Source organism: Berkeleyomyces rouxiae, assembly GCF_048999995.1.
Source record: "Berkeleyomyces rouxiae strain 22BRR77 chromosome Unknown BrBRR77_ptg000002l, whole genome shotgun sequence".
NCBI classification, from domain to species: domain Eukaryota; kingdom Fungi; phylum Ascomycota; class Sordariomycetes; order Microascales; family Ceratocystidaceae; genus Berkeleyomyces; species Berkeleyomyces rouxiae.
Window position 1 is genome coordinate 3,039,737 of NW_027396492.1, and position 14,134 is coordinate 3,053,870.

The following is a 14,134-nucleotide window of genomic DNA, read 5'->3' on the forward strand; positions in this document are numbered from 1 at the left end:
TTCTCGTATCTGGCCGTGCAGGCCCTCTTGTTCTTTTCTTCTGTCATACTTGACAGCATTGTTCTCCATACTATTTGTACTGAGACCCCGCCCCAGCTTGATACTACGCGACGTACAGCCTCAGGTCCAACCGTCTTCTAGGGATACCGACTATGCACACACATACACAGCCATATATACAGACACAGACTCTTATACACGTCGTACGCCGTATCGGCCAATACCAATAGGCACTTCTGTCCAAACAGCCACTACTATTCCTGTCACATATATCCAACTTCCATCCTCACCAAATCTTCACGTTCATAGACTTGTACACACTCCTCACCATACATACCTTGTACATTTATTCACACACCCCATCTCTGCGCTGCGCCTACCAGCAGAACGCCTTGGTTTCTACTTTGCCTTGTTATTCTTTGTAGATACTTCCGTGACCCTTGAATCTGCATTATATCCGATCCCAGTGTCTTCTTCTATTAGCCTCATTACCTCCTCCACCTCTGCCAACTCCTTCTCGGTTCTTCTTGCTTCTCTTTTGCCCCTCCTCCATTATCTCCCTCGTCTACTTTCTCTGAACAATGCCCGTCTTTTGTGCATACTGTGGGAAATCCTTTACGCGAAAAGAGCATCTAGAGAGACACCTTCCCAGTCGTGAGTTCTCTTGTGCTGGCCTATTCCAATAGTGCCGTCTGTTGACTGACTTTGTGAAGACACCAACGTCAAGCCTCACCGCTGCAGCGGCTGCCATCTTTCATTCACGCGTCGGTATGTGTCTTGCTCTCCACTCGGCTAGCTTCCTTCTGATCTGCAATCATGCTAACATTTGTCAAGAGACCTCCTCCAACGACATCATGCTACTTACCATGAAGTCCGGGATCCACTGGATCCGTCGCCAAACGGGCTTCCTACAATAACCGGCCGGACGCCAATTGCCTGCCAGAATTGTGCCAATGCCAAAACCGGCTGTGACAAGAGAGTTCCCTGTTCACGCTGTACGGACAAGAATCTTCCATGTGCCGCCCGCTTTGCTCGCCGATCATCCAAAGCTGCCGTACGTGCAGCCCAGGCCAGCGCTGCGATAAATAGTGCGCTCTTAGCACAGGCACAAGTACAAGTTCAGACCCAGGCTCAAATGCCTCCTCTCGTATTTATGGACACAGACGGTTTAAACTCAGCTCAGCATCAACATCAACATGCTCCAGCCAATGGCTCTCCGGCTACAGTCTTACCCGAAAACCAGTCTCCCAAGACCAGCAAACCGCAGCTTAGTCCAAAGCTTCCCTCGCCACCCATCATGGACGACTTCATGCACATAAACCCGGGAACATTTGCGTCTTCGGCAGTACCGTATCATGAATTCTTGCAATGGCCTCCAGATTATTCACTCGACATGCTATACGACAGCAGCGGCGGCATGATCCTTCAACGGCCAGATATTGCCATGCCGTGTTTCAGTGACATGGATGGGCTGCCGTTATCTGGCGAGTCTATGAATGATAGCTCATCCTCGAGCGCGTCAATTCATACCCGGGTCAACAGCGCCGTGTTTACCAGCGATTTCGACAGTCATTTCAAACCCAATATTGACCGTACCTTGACCACTGCTATTACTGAGCCCACAGGGACAGATCAATCTGCTTCAGACTTTGGCGTTGTCATTGCCGCTGAAAGCGGTTGGCCGCTGGCGCGTTGCACACCACCAACATACTCTGCAGACTGCCCGCGTACTGCTATTGTGCATCTTGAGTGCCTAGAACACCGGCTTAATACTGATGACAGTGTCTGGGCTGCCCTAGAAAGGTCACTAGCCAGTCCTGAAGGTGTCTCAACGCTAACAGATGCCGATGTGGTGCGGGGAATGGCAAAGGTAGCACCACTGTCGCAGGGCACTCGTGACCGTATGCTTGCCATTACACAGTCCTTTTTGCATAAGGCACTGGACATTCATCGTGGGAGTGTTGTTGACTACTCCAAGGTTGGCCATGCAAGTCCAGCCAACTTCAATCTCGTCATGCTGCCACCTAACGAAATCTTGCAACACTTTTTGCGAGGCCATGTGCGAAGCATGGCTAGCTACTTGCCACTAGTAGCCAAGGGGTGTCTCGACGTCAATGACATGGTTTTCTCCAATCAAGCCTCGACCTTGCTGGTGCTTTTAATGATCGCCCAGGGCGCTGCCAGTGTTCCCATGACACAATCTCGCTTTCTCTCCGCTGGCTTGATCGAGACCTGCCGCATCTCATTATTCGATACCATTGAGAAGAATGTTGAGTTCTCGGCTGATCCTGTTGCCTTACAAGGTGCGCTGCTCTTCACTATTCTTGGTGCATGGAGTGGCGATAAGTGGTTGATGGACATTGCCATGGGTCAACGAGGCATGTACTTGTCCATGCTACGCCATGCAGGCATGCTGGAGGCTTCATCGTCATTGCCAGCCAGCAGTGAGGGTATTAGTATAGAACACCAATGGCGGGTTTGGCAGAAAGCTGAGCTACGCAGCCGGTTGGCATATAACTGGGTCATGATCGACCAGGAGCTTGCTCTCTTTCATGACACCAACACAATGTTGGCGGTAACGGACTTGCGCTGCTCGCTTCCCGCTTCAGAGTCTCTATGGACAGCCACATCTGCCGAGCAATGGGCGCTTGGCATGCAGAGCTGTTCCTCACCAGGAGGCAATAGCGCTTCAGCTCCCTGGCGGTCTCTATACGACTTGTTCCAGGACTTTCTACAAGATAACATTTCAACAAGACAGCAGTCTTTGACACCTATGCATTTGCGGCTACTACTTCATCCACTCCAAAACACTCTCAGCCACGTCAACCAACTACTGGCCTGTTTTTCTGACAATTTGGCATTATCATCATGGCAGCGTCCACGCTGCATAGCCCGCGAGAGCACTTTGACACGACTAGAAGACACACAGAGCATGTTGCAGCGGTGGTACCAACTAGCAGTTAGAGTCTTCACATCGCAACCAGCAGACGATGCTTCCAAGGCTACCTTGGTACTTTATCACCTTATCTACCTGAACTCTGTCACCAACTTTGCTGAAGTCGAGAGACTAGCACGCAAGGACGACCTGGGCTCAAACATGTGGGACATGGGACTACGCCACAGCCGGTGCATTACCAATCATGCTGAGGCTATAATACACAGCGGCCAGGCTCTGCGGCTAGTCCGGGCCATGTCTCCTGATCGACGGCCGGCATGGTGGTCTACAGCCGTTTATAGGGCTACACTCACCCTCTGGGCTAATGCTATTGCCTCCAAATCTGCCTCGTCCTTCCAGGGACAAACACAAGCCATTTCTTCTCCAATAACAGCGCCTGGACCCGGATCTGTTGCATCTGGCTCGCCTCGATCGCAGTTGTCACCGCAATCCGGCATGATGTCGCCACCAGATGCCGTCCCACTTGCTTCAGCATCGTCTAGTCCAGCATCTGCGATTTTTATCGACCAGATCCTACCCGACGATGCGTTAGTTGGGTATCTGCACACCGGCGAAGGGACGGCGTTTTTAAGCAGCAATAGCGGCAACGGCAATATCGGGCTTGACCAGCCCTCCAAGATCTTGGGCTACGGTGTGTCACTTATTAGTGATGGGCTAAGTACAAGGATTGGTGATGGGCTAAAGAGAAAACTGAGTGCGCTGGATAGGAACTGGGCGTACAAGCCAACAGAGCTGCCCCAGTGAGGGACCTGGAAGTGATGTGTAATTAACCCTTTTAATTCATGAACCCTAACTATTAATAAAGCAAAAAACTTGTACATACGAATGATGCTTGATCGCGACATGAACAATTCAAACAATTTAAGATCCTTCACGTGTTTGTAGTACTTGTCATGTTATCAAGGGAAGACTTCTGCTGCGGACAGTACCCTTTTCCATAAGGTCCGTAAGTATGCAGTGACAAATGATCACAAAGCCAAGGCCAGATACGAAGCAAAGAAAAGCGCGAAGATGCGAGCATTCAGGCTGCGCCTTGAGAGGTGAGAAAAAAGGGCGGAAACAAAGAAGGAAGAAAAAAAGAGACACATATGCAAAGGCGTGAGACGGCCAAGAGAGACATGCAGACTGAAGAGAGACATGAAACCAGCAGACAGAAAGTGTTGAGGACAATGAAGATAGTGGCCTAGATGCACGCGGCAGCGCAGAGCATGTGGTTGAGGTTCGCATGTAGTTATAACTGATAGCCAGTGTCAACATTTACGGTTTTGTATGCATTGTTCGATATCTCTGACAATAGATCTAGATGAAGATGGCCGTGAAGCAAAAGATGAGATCATGAAGTTACATGTGAACAAGCAGTCGATTATTAATTTAAAAAGGACACAGAAAAATCAATATCTTGAGATGGTTCGTTACAGATGTTTTGGTTAACTATACACATTAATGACCCTCTTATACGCCTCTCGCTTATGTAGGTCATCCACTGTCTAGGGCAAGGGTACCTTGTGGGAGGACAAAGGAGCAACATCGACAAAATATAGACACGAGCACTAGAAAAAGAGAAGGTTTTGGAGGGAACAGAGGGAGCGAAAGTCAGCAAAAGCCTAAACGGAAGCCAGGAGCATAGAGGGCGAAAAGGAAGAGACGGAGGTCCGGTGGGGGAGAATTGGGGTATACTGGATGAAGATAAAGAATAGAAGGCCTAAAAATGTAGAAAGTTCCTAGGAAACAAGACAACAGTGAGGAATGTTTGTATCTGAGTAGCCCCACCAGAAAGAGTAAAACGAAGACAGATCAAGTAGTGATGTGCAAAAAGCATGGAGCTTTTGCGGTCTGTCAAGGCCTTCAACGTAGCGAAGCATGCTTGGCTCCCACTTACACCCATTGTGAGAACTACTTCCAGGCACCAGCCCCCGCGATCGGGAATTGCCGAGCTTCCGCAAGGGAAAGTCAGGCTGGGCCAACTGGCACACGGAGCTCTCGCGCAGTAAGCAACAGGAAGCGGGCAATCTCCCAGATGACCCCACCCGCTCTCTAGCTGCAAGCTGAACTTCCAACCCCAAAGGCACATGCATGCACGTAGGTTGGGACACACAACCCAAAGGACCTTGATCTGCTACAGAGGCCGTCGGAGGCTCGTGCTGGCGAGAGTCCGGACTGCTTGCTGTGCCCTTGGTGGCCCAACGAAAACGAAAAAAAGGAAACTTTGCGTGGAAGGGAGCTATGGGCGGCGTATCGGGGCGCTCCTATGTGCGAAGGTGTAAGCAAAGGTGATATTCTACACTTGGACAGCGAGTATAAAGATAAAGACTCCTCGCTGTCCGAACCGTCGTAATAATTCTATCTCCTCAGCATCTGCTTTCACATCTTCTTCTTCATCTTTCACTACACAGCTCTTCATCTAACGATTCTCTTAGACATCTCTTATCAATCTAACTCTTATCCTCTCTATCAAAAACCAATTCTTCACAATGGCTCCTACCGCTGTCGCCGACGTTACCCCCGTCTCCATTGACTCTGCCAACGCTGCCAAGCCCTTTGCCGGCAAGGTTGCCGTCATCACTGGAGCTGGCCGCGGTATTGGTCGCGGCATTGCCCTCGAGTTGGGCAAGCGCGGCTGCAACGTTGTCGTCAACTATGGCTCCTCTGCCAAGGCCGCCGAAGCTGTCGTCGCTGAGCTCGCTTCGTACGGCACCAAGTCTGTTGCTCTGCAGGCTGACATCAGCAAGCCTGAGGAGGTGGTCGCTCTCTTCGACAAGGTCATGGCCAAGTATGGCCGCGTCGACTTTGTCATGAGCAACTCCGGCACTGAGGTGTGGTGCCCCGAGGAGGAAGTCACTCCCGAGCTGTTCGACCGCATCTTCAACCTGAACTGCCGCGGTCAGTTCTTCGTTGCTCAGCAGGGCCTCAAGTACTGCAGCCCTGGCGGTCGCATCATTCTGACCTCGTCCGTCGCCGCCACCATGACCGGCATTCCCAACCACGCTCTGTACGCCGGTTCGAAGGCCGCTGTTGAGGGCTTCACCCGTGCCTTCTCCGTTGACTGCGGCAAGAAGAATGTCACTGTCAATGCTATTGCTCCCGGTGGTGTCAAGACTGATATGTACGATGAGAACGCTTGGCACTACGTCCCCAACGGCTTCCCCGGCATGGACATGACGTCCATTGACAAGGGTCTGGCCGATTTCTGCCCCCTGCAGCGTGTTGGTGTTCCCGCCGACATTGGCAAGGCCGTTTCGCTGCTCTGTGCCCCTGAGTCTGAGTGGATCAACGGCCAGGTCATCAAGCTGACCGGTGGCTCTTCCACCTAAGCAGTTTGATGTCAGTACTGCATGCAAAATCAGCGTGTGTCGCAAGTTGAGCCTTTTAGAATGTTCTATCTCTTGTGTATTTTAATTGGAGGGTCAAAGTAGAGAAGATCCCACCAAAACTCAGCACCGTTCTGGTTGATTTGTCTGTTGTGGCGTCTTGACCTCCACCTGTTTCTAGATATTTCTTCACTTACATATTAATAACGCATTTACGCCTTCTCAATGTGCTTTTCATATCGAACTACCAATGTGAATGTCAATAACCAAATAGTACTGCTGTGACAGCAGAGCCGTAGATTCTACCCAGATATTCGTATAACGTTACACAGAATCTGTTCCAATCATGGAGCCCACCCGCCCCACCAGATTCAACCCCGGTATCCCGCTTCTCGTCTCCGCAAATTCAGGCCGGCCATAGTACTCTGCATCATTGAGCCAAGATATCCCACCAGCACCATTCCTAGTTCAGGATCAACCGCCGACTGAGCACACATTTCCCGGAACAGATTCAACACCGCTTCAAGCTTGGCCAACTCACCCGTCACGAATTCTAGCGGAAACCTTGCCGAAGCCGATGACGACGCCATTGTCGGCCCCATTACCTGAGTATCCGATGGCGGAAATCCGTTGCTGCTACCTGATACTAAACCCTCAGCAAACGGCGATGCCATGGTTGGCGATGTCGGAGATGAGTGCGCCGGCATATGTGCAGCCACGGCATATAACCCCAGCGTTTTCCCAAGTACCGTTGCCAGCAATGTCGCCGTGGTCTGTACCAGTCTCCCTGCACTGCCATTACCCACATCTGGTGTACCCACACAGCGCCTGCATTCTAACATTATCGCGCACCCACTAACTGCCTTTTTGTTGATAACCAGCACTGTTTCCAGCAGCACCGATTCTAGACCTGCGGCACTGTATAGTTCGTGCAGCGACTCAAGCAATAATGCGATGCACTTGCAGCCCGAAGTTTGTCGTGTGGATGGCGATGAGCGTTGATGCATTGAAGAGGTTCTGCTGGTCAAAGTCCCGTTTGTGGTGCACGTTAGTGCATTTTCAGGTAGCTCGCCTGCATCACTGGCTCCAACCCAATTGTGTTTGCCCACATGCGATGCTGTAGTTGCTACACGTCCTAGCTCCGGAAAGCTTCTCAGCGGGAGTCCGGAAGTTGCGCTCCATGGAAGTTCTGCAGCGTAGAGTTCATCGGAGGTCGCCCCGAGTGCCGCAGCAGAGACCGGGGTTGCAAATTCCAAGCCCGAGGCAACGTCAGTCCCAGCGAAGCATTCATTGAGCTGCATGTCACTAGGCGGCCATATGTAACCGTGGGCAAACATGTCGTGGGAGGTGTACCCCGTGTCACCTAGAAACATGGCGCCTGTGCTGGAATCGAAGTAGTCGGTGAGCGGTGAGAGCAAGGGATAGCCGGTGCCTTGTGTATTGGCGGTCATCTGATAGGCGGTAGAAGTAAGCGGGTCGGCACGCGGCTTGCCGGCACGGCTAGAAGGCGAATAGCGGCATTCAATCCCGCAGGTGAGGCAGCGTGAGCAGACAGGCCGAGCTTTAGAGCACTTGACCTTCGCTTGGAAGCATCCATCGCAGGAGGCGCGCAGCCGGGGCGCGCGTTCTTTGGAAGCGACAGACATGACAAGGGACAAGAGTTAGGGGTGAAGATAGGTAAAAGAGCTTGACAGGTTGATGCAGGGATTCTCCTCTGCGCCGCAAAGATGCAGGGTATGTCTCGGGTAGGGAATTGTTTTCAAATCCTGAGGCTATGCAGTAGCATAAAGATAGCGTCTGGCGATCGAGCAGCTACACCGAATGCAGTACACAATGCGGTTGTGGAAAAAGATGATGAGTGGGTAAGTCAAAGTAAACAGGAGTTGACGTCTGCTGAATAGCATAGATTATAGCAAGGCACGACAAGATATGGAATAAGTACTCAAGCAAAAGAGCGAAGATCAAATAAAGAGCTGTGGGCTCCAGTCATCTTTAATATATATGCTTTCCACTCTGAGCTACTTACACATCTATATCCGCGGTGCAACCCGCGACCCTGTCTGTGCAGCACAGTAGCTGTATGCCTCACGTGGTAAGTCGCAGATTGTGTGAGCTTCTTTTCCACGCCAGAGTCTGTCACCACCACATCTGGGCCCATGAAAACAGGGCAAAAGCTGACCCCCCATCACCCGCTTCTCCCCCTGTGTCCGCCAAGTTGTGTGCTCTCGCTCAGCACAAAGGACTGATGTCGTCGTCGTGCTTGCTCCCCCAGGAACCCTGTGTCAGTGTTTTCGCGAGGTGCCGCTGTTCTTCGTTGCCCTAGACGTGTGAAGTTGTCTCGCGTGGTTCTTGGATTCATTTTGTCTAGCGAATCTGTCTAGCGAAGCGTGCCTGCTTTGCTGTCTGATTACCTAGTGCTCACAGACCCGGGGACAACGGGCGCCGGCAGTCGTAGTAGTGCCCAGGCTCACACATATATACAGACACATGTAAATTTGCATACGCACAAATACATGGATAGAAGGATTTTTGACCTGTCCCACCGCCATCCCGCTCGACGCACAGGACTACCCCGAAGTGCTAGCCGAAGCCACCCAAACGGCTGCCAAAGAACTTCTGCTGGCTTGGCACTGGCCAAGAGCACGCAACAAGCCGGTTACTCTCTCTTCTTTTACGGATAGCTTTCTCCTTATTCTTCCTATTGCCTCCCTCTCTTCCTTTTTCTCTGCATAAGTCGTTGTGTCTTTGTCCCACACACCCAACCACTCATGCGAGCAAGGTTTCATACCTACACTACAAGTAGCACCAGCCAAGAAAAGATAGCAGCCCAGAGAAATACCAACGCCATGTCTTATATCCCACATGTCTACAAGACAACCAATGCAGGTACCGCTAACCGCTGATTAGCGTGGTGCTTTGTCAATTTGTCGTGAGGCAAATGATAGAAACAAGACTCAACTGGTCTAGCGAGAAAGGTAGCCTAGGGTTACCGTCCCAAATCAGGGTCACATTGATGCCATTCCCAGTTTGGACACTCACGTTGCACAATTCCAATATCCCAGAAGCGAAGTCAGTGTATTCATGCGCGTTGAACGTTCTTCCTTTTTTTTTCTCCGGGCCAATTTTTCGTCTCGGCTGTCTTTCATTTTACTATACTTCCGGTAAATTGATTAGGGCAGTTCATCAATGATGATCGGGCCTTTTCATTAGGCAAGAAGCTACAACTTTACCGAATAATCTTTTTCTGTGGTCGGTCGTTGAATCAATCGGGATTCACACGTTTTTGTACGTAGTATATATCATGCATACGAAATGTGAAGGCAATTCTACCTACAAATTTCAGTTTTGCTTGGTCTGAATCTTTTCCGTGTCTATGCAACCCCCATATCGCAACTTGTCAACTTCGCTTGGCGATCGATGTGACTTCACGTTGCTCCAACTAGCTACGTGTAGCTTGCTAACTAGTGTTCTCCTTAATATTACCGCTCAAATTCTACCTGTCATATGCTATGGCCAGAGAGACAGTCTAACAAGCCCTTTCCATTTGGCGTAATTGAGTTGGCTCTGATTTAATCTAGATTGAACTCGTGTGGATTGACTACAATTCACATGTACACTTATTTCTTCCTTAAACACCAAGAGCAGGACAAACTAAATGAACCCTCGCCTAATATTGTATTGAGTTGGAGGTTGTTGAGTAGCAACATATGGCCACAAGCTGCAGAAAGTCCACATATGTGGCGTGCTAGATCCAAAAGGCTGGATCCTAATCCATATCCTGGTACTACAGAAAAGTGTCCTGTCGAAATTTCCTTGTTCATACAGATTGACAATCTCTACAAGTAAAGCCGAGTCTTTTTCAACCTCAAGTCTCCCTCGCACTTGGTCCGACTAGGCTTACCGGGGTGAGAGGCTTCTAGGCGCTGGTGCTCATTGCATATAAAATTCGATAGAACACGTCAATCACCCCGCATCCGAGCGCGAAATACCCCTCCCTGCCAGCAAGCAACTAGTTACAGAACAGAGACGGCCCCTAGTACCTAAAATCCAGGTTATGAAACTAGAGAGCAGTCGCTGAGCAGCTCGCCTCCGATGACAAAGATATAATCCCAAACGCTTCAGTGAATATTCTTTCCACACATTAACGCAGTTTTTGAAGACAATAACCATAAATGAAGCAGCGATATGCAATGTTAGGGTTGCTAGGTGTGATACATCAACTGTTGTCAGTGTGGATTGGAGGACTCACTGTTGTCCTTCCCAGAAGTTGCTTCTGGATCATAACAAGTTCAACAGAGTTATTGAGTCAATGATCCCAAGATGAAAGAACAATGATCGATGAATTACAAGTCCATAGCTACATACACCAGATAAACAGCCATTATTTATGTCCAAAATCCCCGTGATCAGACCTCAGTTCAAGAGGTAGCCCATAAGTCTTCCGCTGCGGAAGGCAAACTTCCATTGCTAGCATAAGAGATAATTCCTGATATTTTTATGCTGATGACAGGTAATGTCCGTGACCGTGTCACGATGGAGGTGGAAGGCAAAACTTACAAGGAGATGATGATGGCACATTCATTCGTCCCGTGTCAGACGTGAGTTGAAGTTTTGGCACGATGTTGGAGACAACTTAGATGGAATTGTAAGGCAACCCTACGTTGTTAGATTCAAAGGTTTGCACTCGCAATACATCAACAGATAGAGAGAAAGAGCAGCAAGAGGGCGATATAAAACTACTCTTAACCCTACAAAGAAATGCAAAACACCAGGTGATGTCCAGTACTTAGGAACTAGGGTCTGGCAGCCTCTCATCTGGGACTACATTGTCCGACATTGGTTTGAACGAAATATTTTCCATTTTCCATGTAACACAAATTCTACATCACCACTCACCTCGTCCACCACTTTGAACATTCTCATTTCCCGTTCTCGCATAGTTAGGGCCAAATTAATATCGAACCTCTTTCCGGATTATCCCTCTCAAACTCTGCTGCCAAAGAAATGAGCGACCCTAGGAAAAATGTGCCTGCACCGCGCAATATGCAGGCCATGAAGCAGCAGCTTGACGTGATCACCCGCGAGGTCGACCGCCTGCGGGACTTGACGCTGGAGTCTGACGACATAGTCACGGCCCGCAAGAAACTAGCGTCCACAATTACTATGGAACTCCTTGAGGAGAAATCCTGGGACATTATTGAGCACAACTCGTCATTCCTATACAATAGCAGGAATTGGCCTGCCTGGTTCAAGTCAATTTCCTACTCATTGGGGCTGCTGGGGATCGAACTCGAGGACACAAAGTACATCTCCCTCGCGGTCCAACATATCATGCTTCCTTTGATATTCCCTTTGACGATGTTGATACAATTGAGCGTTTGAGAGCCATAGTCGGCTCCAAATATCTGGCACTCCAGGGGTCTTTTTTGAACTATACTTCATGGGAAACTTTTTACCAGGACCTACGCGCTGAGGCGTGCCACGAAAGATACTTCACGCCGCCTGTGCAGATGAAGAGATGCGATGACTGTGGTCAGAAAGACTACGAATTCCACGACTGCACGGAATCTATTTATGATGACCTGACTGACGTCTTCAATCCCCAGCCAATGATCGAAAAAGAACCGGCAATTCACAAATCTGGCTATCCCCTTGAGCCCATATTGGCGCGCAAAAGTATTGAGCTAATGCGAGCCATGCACCAGAGATGCGGCCACGTTGGTGACGCTACTCTATCGAAGACTATCAGCGGTACAAGAGGATCTCTGATCAAAGGGCCCAAGGTTACAGATATGTGGCCATGCAGTACTTGCCTGACATCCAAGGGGTGGGATCCCCCACCCCGGAAAAGGAACCTTCCGTAAACTTTCCAATGGGCTGCGTCGACGTCGACGTCGACGTCGACGACGCCGGGCTGGCTTGTGCTAGTGGCACCAAGTCCTTTGTTATTCTCGTTGATGAGTTTACAAGGTACAGGCTTGCTGTGGCCATCACCAAAGCCAACCCAAAATCCAGCAAGATCATAATCGAAAGTTTGGAATCGTGAGTTTCTCAAACTGGCCACAAGCCAGGCATGCTCAAGATAGGAAGTGGTAGAGGTACCAGCGTCAAAGAAGTGAGAAGGTGGGCCGCAAGAACGACGTCACTATAGTCACCACTGCGCCCGACGCAACCGAGCCCAACAGTCTCCTAGAGCGCACGGATAAAGAGATATTTACCAGAGTGCGCTGCGCTATAGCCGAGGGAGTCCCACGCGACTACTGGGACTTGTCACTGCCTACCATTCTTGAGAGGATGAACATCATTGTTAGCTCGACCGATACTACATCGCCCAAAACAAAATGGGATAACGAAATAGCCCGCAAGAACAAACAAGACCCCCCGCCGCTGCCTAGCATCGCACACTGGCGTACATTGGGTAGCCAATGCTCACTCACAGTGCCCAATACGACAGGCCCGAACAAGCACCGTCAGGGCAATGCTTCGCGCCTGGTGAACGGCGTCCTCATCGGCCAGGAGGGCACTCACGGCTACATAATCTATTCCAAAGAGACGGACAAAGTGTATAGGACGCAGAAGGCTAAGATCAATGAGAAGTTACCCGAGTACAGACTCAGCTTGGTGACCGATTCTAGTGGCGTACTGAACACTACCGAGCATGACTGGTAATCCAACCAACGCACCACGGCCCAACGATAGTTATACACCAATAGGTTGCTACAGCCAATGTAATCAATATACTTTTTTTCATTTGATGCAAATTCTACAGGGCCATAAAACGAGGATTGATTCATTACACAGGTTACACAAAATTGTGCAGTGGGGTAACATTAATACGACATCAGTCTACAAAACGGCATCCACCAAAGAGACAAAGTATGATTCGCTGTGCAATGTACACGGGGGCGCCCAGTGCCAGTCAACCACTTCACGCTTCCGTCGGCCGTAGAATCAGCAATCTGTTCGTCAGTCAGCAATAGGGTAAAACAAGACACGTTGAGCTTGGTGATGGGAATGTGTTGAAAGGGGAGATTTGGGTTATAACATGCCGATGTAGAAGTCGCTGTCATCTAGGTCCACAAACTGTCTCTGGGGACCAGGTCTGCGTCTGTCGTTGCCGCCGCCATTTTGTCCGTGAGCGGCAGCCAATCTAGCGTCAATCCTCGCTTGGTTGATAGGTTCATGGCAATGATCGGAGTGGTGGCCAGGCATGTTGCAGTTCCAGCAACCCCGCCTTCTTTCGGAAGAAGGGGAGCCAAATCTCGTGGACTTCTTCTGCGGCGGAACCGGAGCCCTGCGGTACTTGGGCAAGGCAGACTTAGACTTGAGGTCTTCCAGGAAGCTGTACCAGTTATCATGCTGGTTTAGATGAGGCTTTAGTTCGGGGTACCTGTTCATGATTCCAGCACGCAGCCCCGCAATCTTGTCTTGGTCACTCGTGAAAACCTCTAACCCCTCAGCTTCGTAAAGAAGCATCTTGTAGCGCTCTACAAGTTCCGGAAGAGTTTCCCCCTGGTGGAAGTCGAACAGCTGCAACTTATCGCGGACCCTGCTGGCAGCACGGGTTATCGAGCCCACAGTAGCGGACCTGAGCTCGTTGTATGCATCCAGGACTGTGGACTGGTTGCGTATGGCTACCTGCAGATGGGGTGCTATGGTTTCACGGAGTTTGAGAAGGAGATAGCACTGGACGTCGCGGGGAAGGTGGGGTGTGTCCTGAATGTCTATGTCGAGGAGCTCTAGAGAGGAGCAGATGGCCAGAGACCAGGAAGGCCAAGAAGCAGCATCGGAGAGATGTGATGCGGGAGACAAGATGAAGTCCCAGTGGCGTTTAATGATCAGGCCGTATGTGACCCCCTCCGCTAACTCG

At 50.2% G+C, this 14,134-nt stretch overlaps 6 protein-coding genes across 6 annotated transcripts; 4 read left to right on the top strand and 2 right to left on the bottom strand.

Moving 5' to 3' along the window:
• Positions 1–581: 581 nt before the first annotated feature.
• Positions 582–3,700, top strand: BROUX77_002411 (uncharacterized protein; the record flags this gene model as incomplete). The annotated part of the gene is made up of 3 exons (XM_073746949.1): positions 582–654; positions 714–768; positions 835–3,700. The coding sequence occupies 3 exons, from the start codon at positions 582–584 to the stop codon at positions 3,698–3,700; spliced, it is 2,994 nt and encodes a 997-aa protein (XP_073607493.1).
• Positions 3,701–5,427: 1,727 nt separating this feature from the next.
• Positions 5,428–6,267, top strand: BROUX77_002412 (uncharacterized protein; the record flags this gene model as incomplete). The annotated part of the gene is made up of 1 exon (XM_073746950.1): positions 5,428–6,267. One exon carries the CDS (start codon positions 5,428–5,430, stop codon positions 6,265–6,267), a length of 840 nt encoding a protein of 279 aa, XP_073607494.1.
• A 368-nt stretch (positions 6,268–6,635) lies between these two features.
• Positions 6,636–7,910, bottom strand: BROUX77_002413 (uncharacterized protein; the record flags this gene model as incomplete). Its single annotated transcript, XM_073746951.1, has 1 exon — positions 6,636–7,910. The coding sequence occupies one exon, from the start codon at positions 7,908–7,910 to the stop codon at positions 6,636–6,638; it is 1,275 nt and encodes a 424-aa protein (XP_073607495.1).
• Positions 7,911–11,268: 3,358 nt separating this feature from the next.
• On the top strand, positions 11,269–11,646 carry BROUX77_002414 (uncharacterized protein; the record flags this gene model as incomplete). Its single annotated transcript, XM_073746952.1, has 1 exon — positions 11,269–11,646. One exon carries the CDS (start codon positions 11,269–11,271, stop codon positions 11,644–11,646), a length of 378 nt encoding a protein of 125 aa, XP_073607496.1.
• Positions 11,647–12,136: 490 nt separating this feature from the next.
• BROUX77_002415 (uncharacterized protein) lies at positions 12,137–12,933 on the top strand (the record flags this gene model as incomplete). The annotated part of the gene is made up of 2 exons (XM_073746953.1): positions 12,137–12,306; positions 12,381–12,933. 2 exons carry the CDS (start codon positions 12,137–12,139, stop codon positions 12,931–12,933), a joined length of 723 nt encoding a protein of 240 aa, XP_073607497.1.
• Positions 12,934–13,302: 369 nt separating this feature from the next.
• BROUX77_002416 (uncharacterized protein) lies at positions 13,303–13,740 on the bottom strand (the record flags this gene model as incomplete). The annotated part of the gene is made up of 1 exon (XM_073746954.1): positions 13,303–13,740. The coding sequence occupies one exon, from the start codon at positions 13,738–13,740 to the stop codon at positions 13,303–13,305; it is 438 nt and encodes a 145-aa protein (XP_073607498.1).
• Between the last annotated feature and the right edge of the window lie 394 nt (positions 13,741–14,134).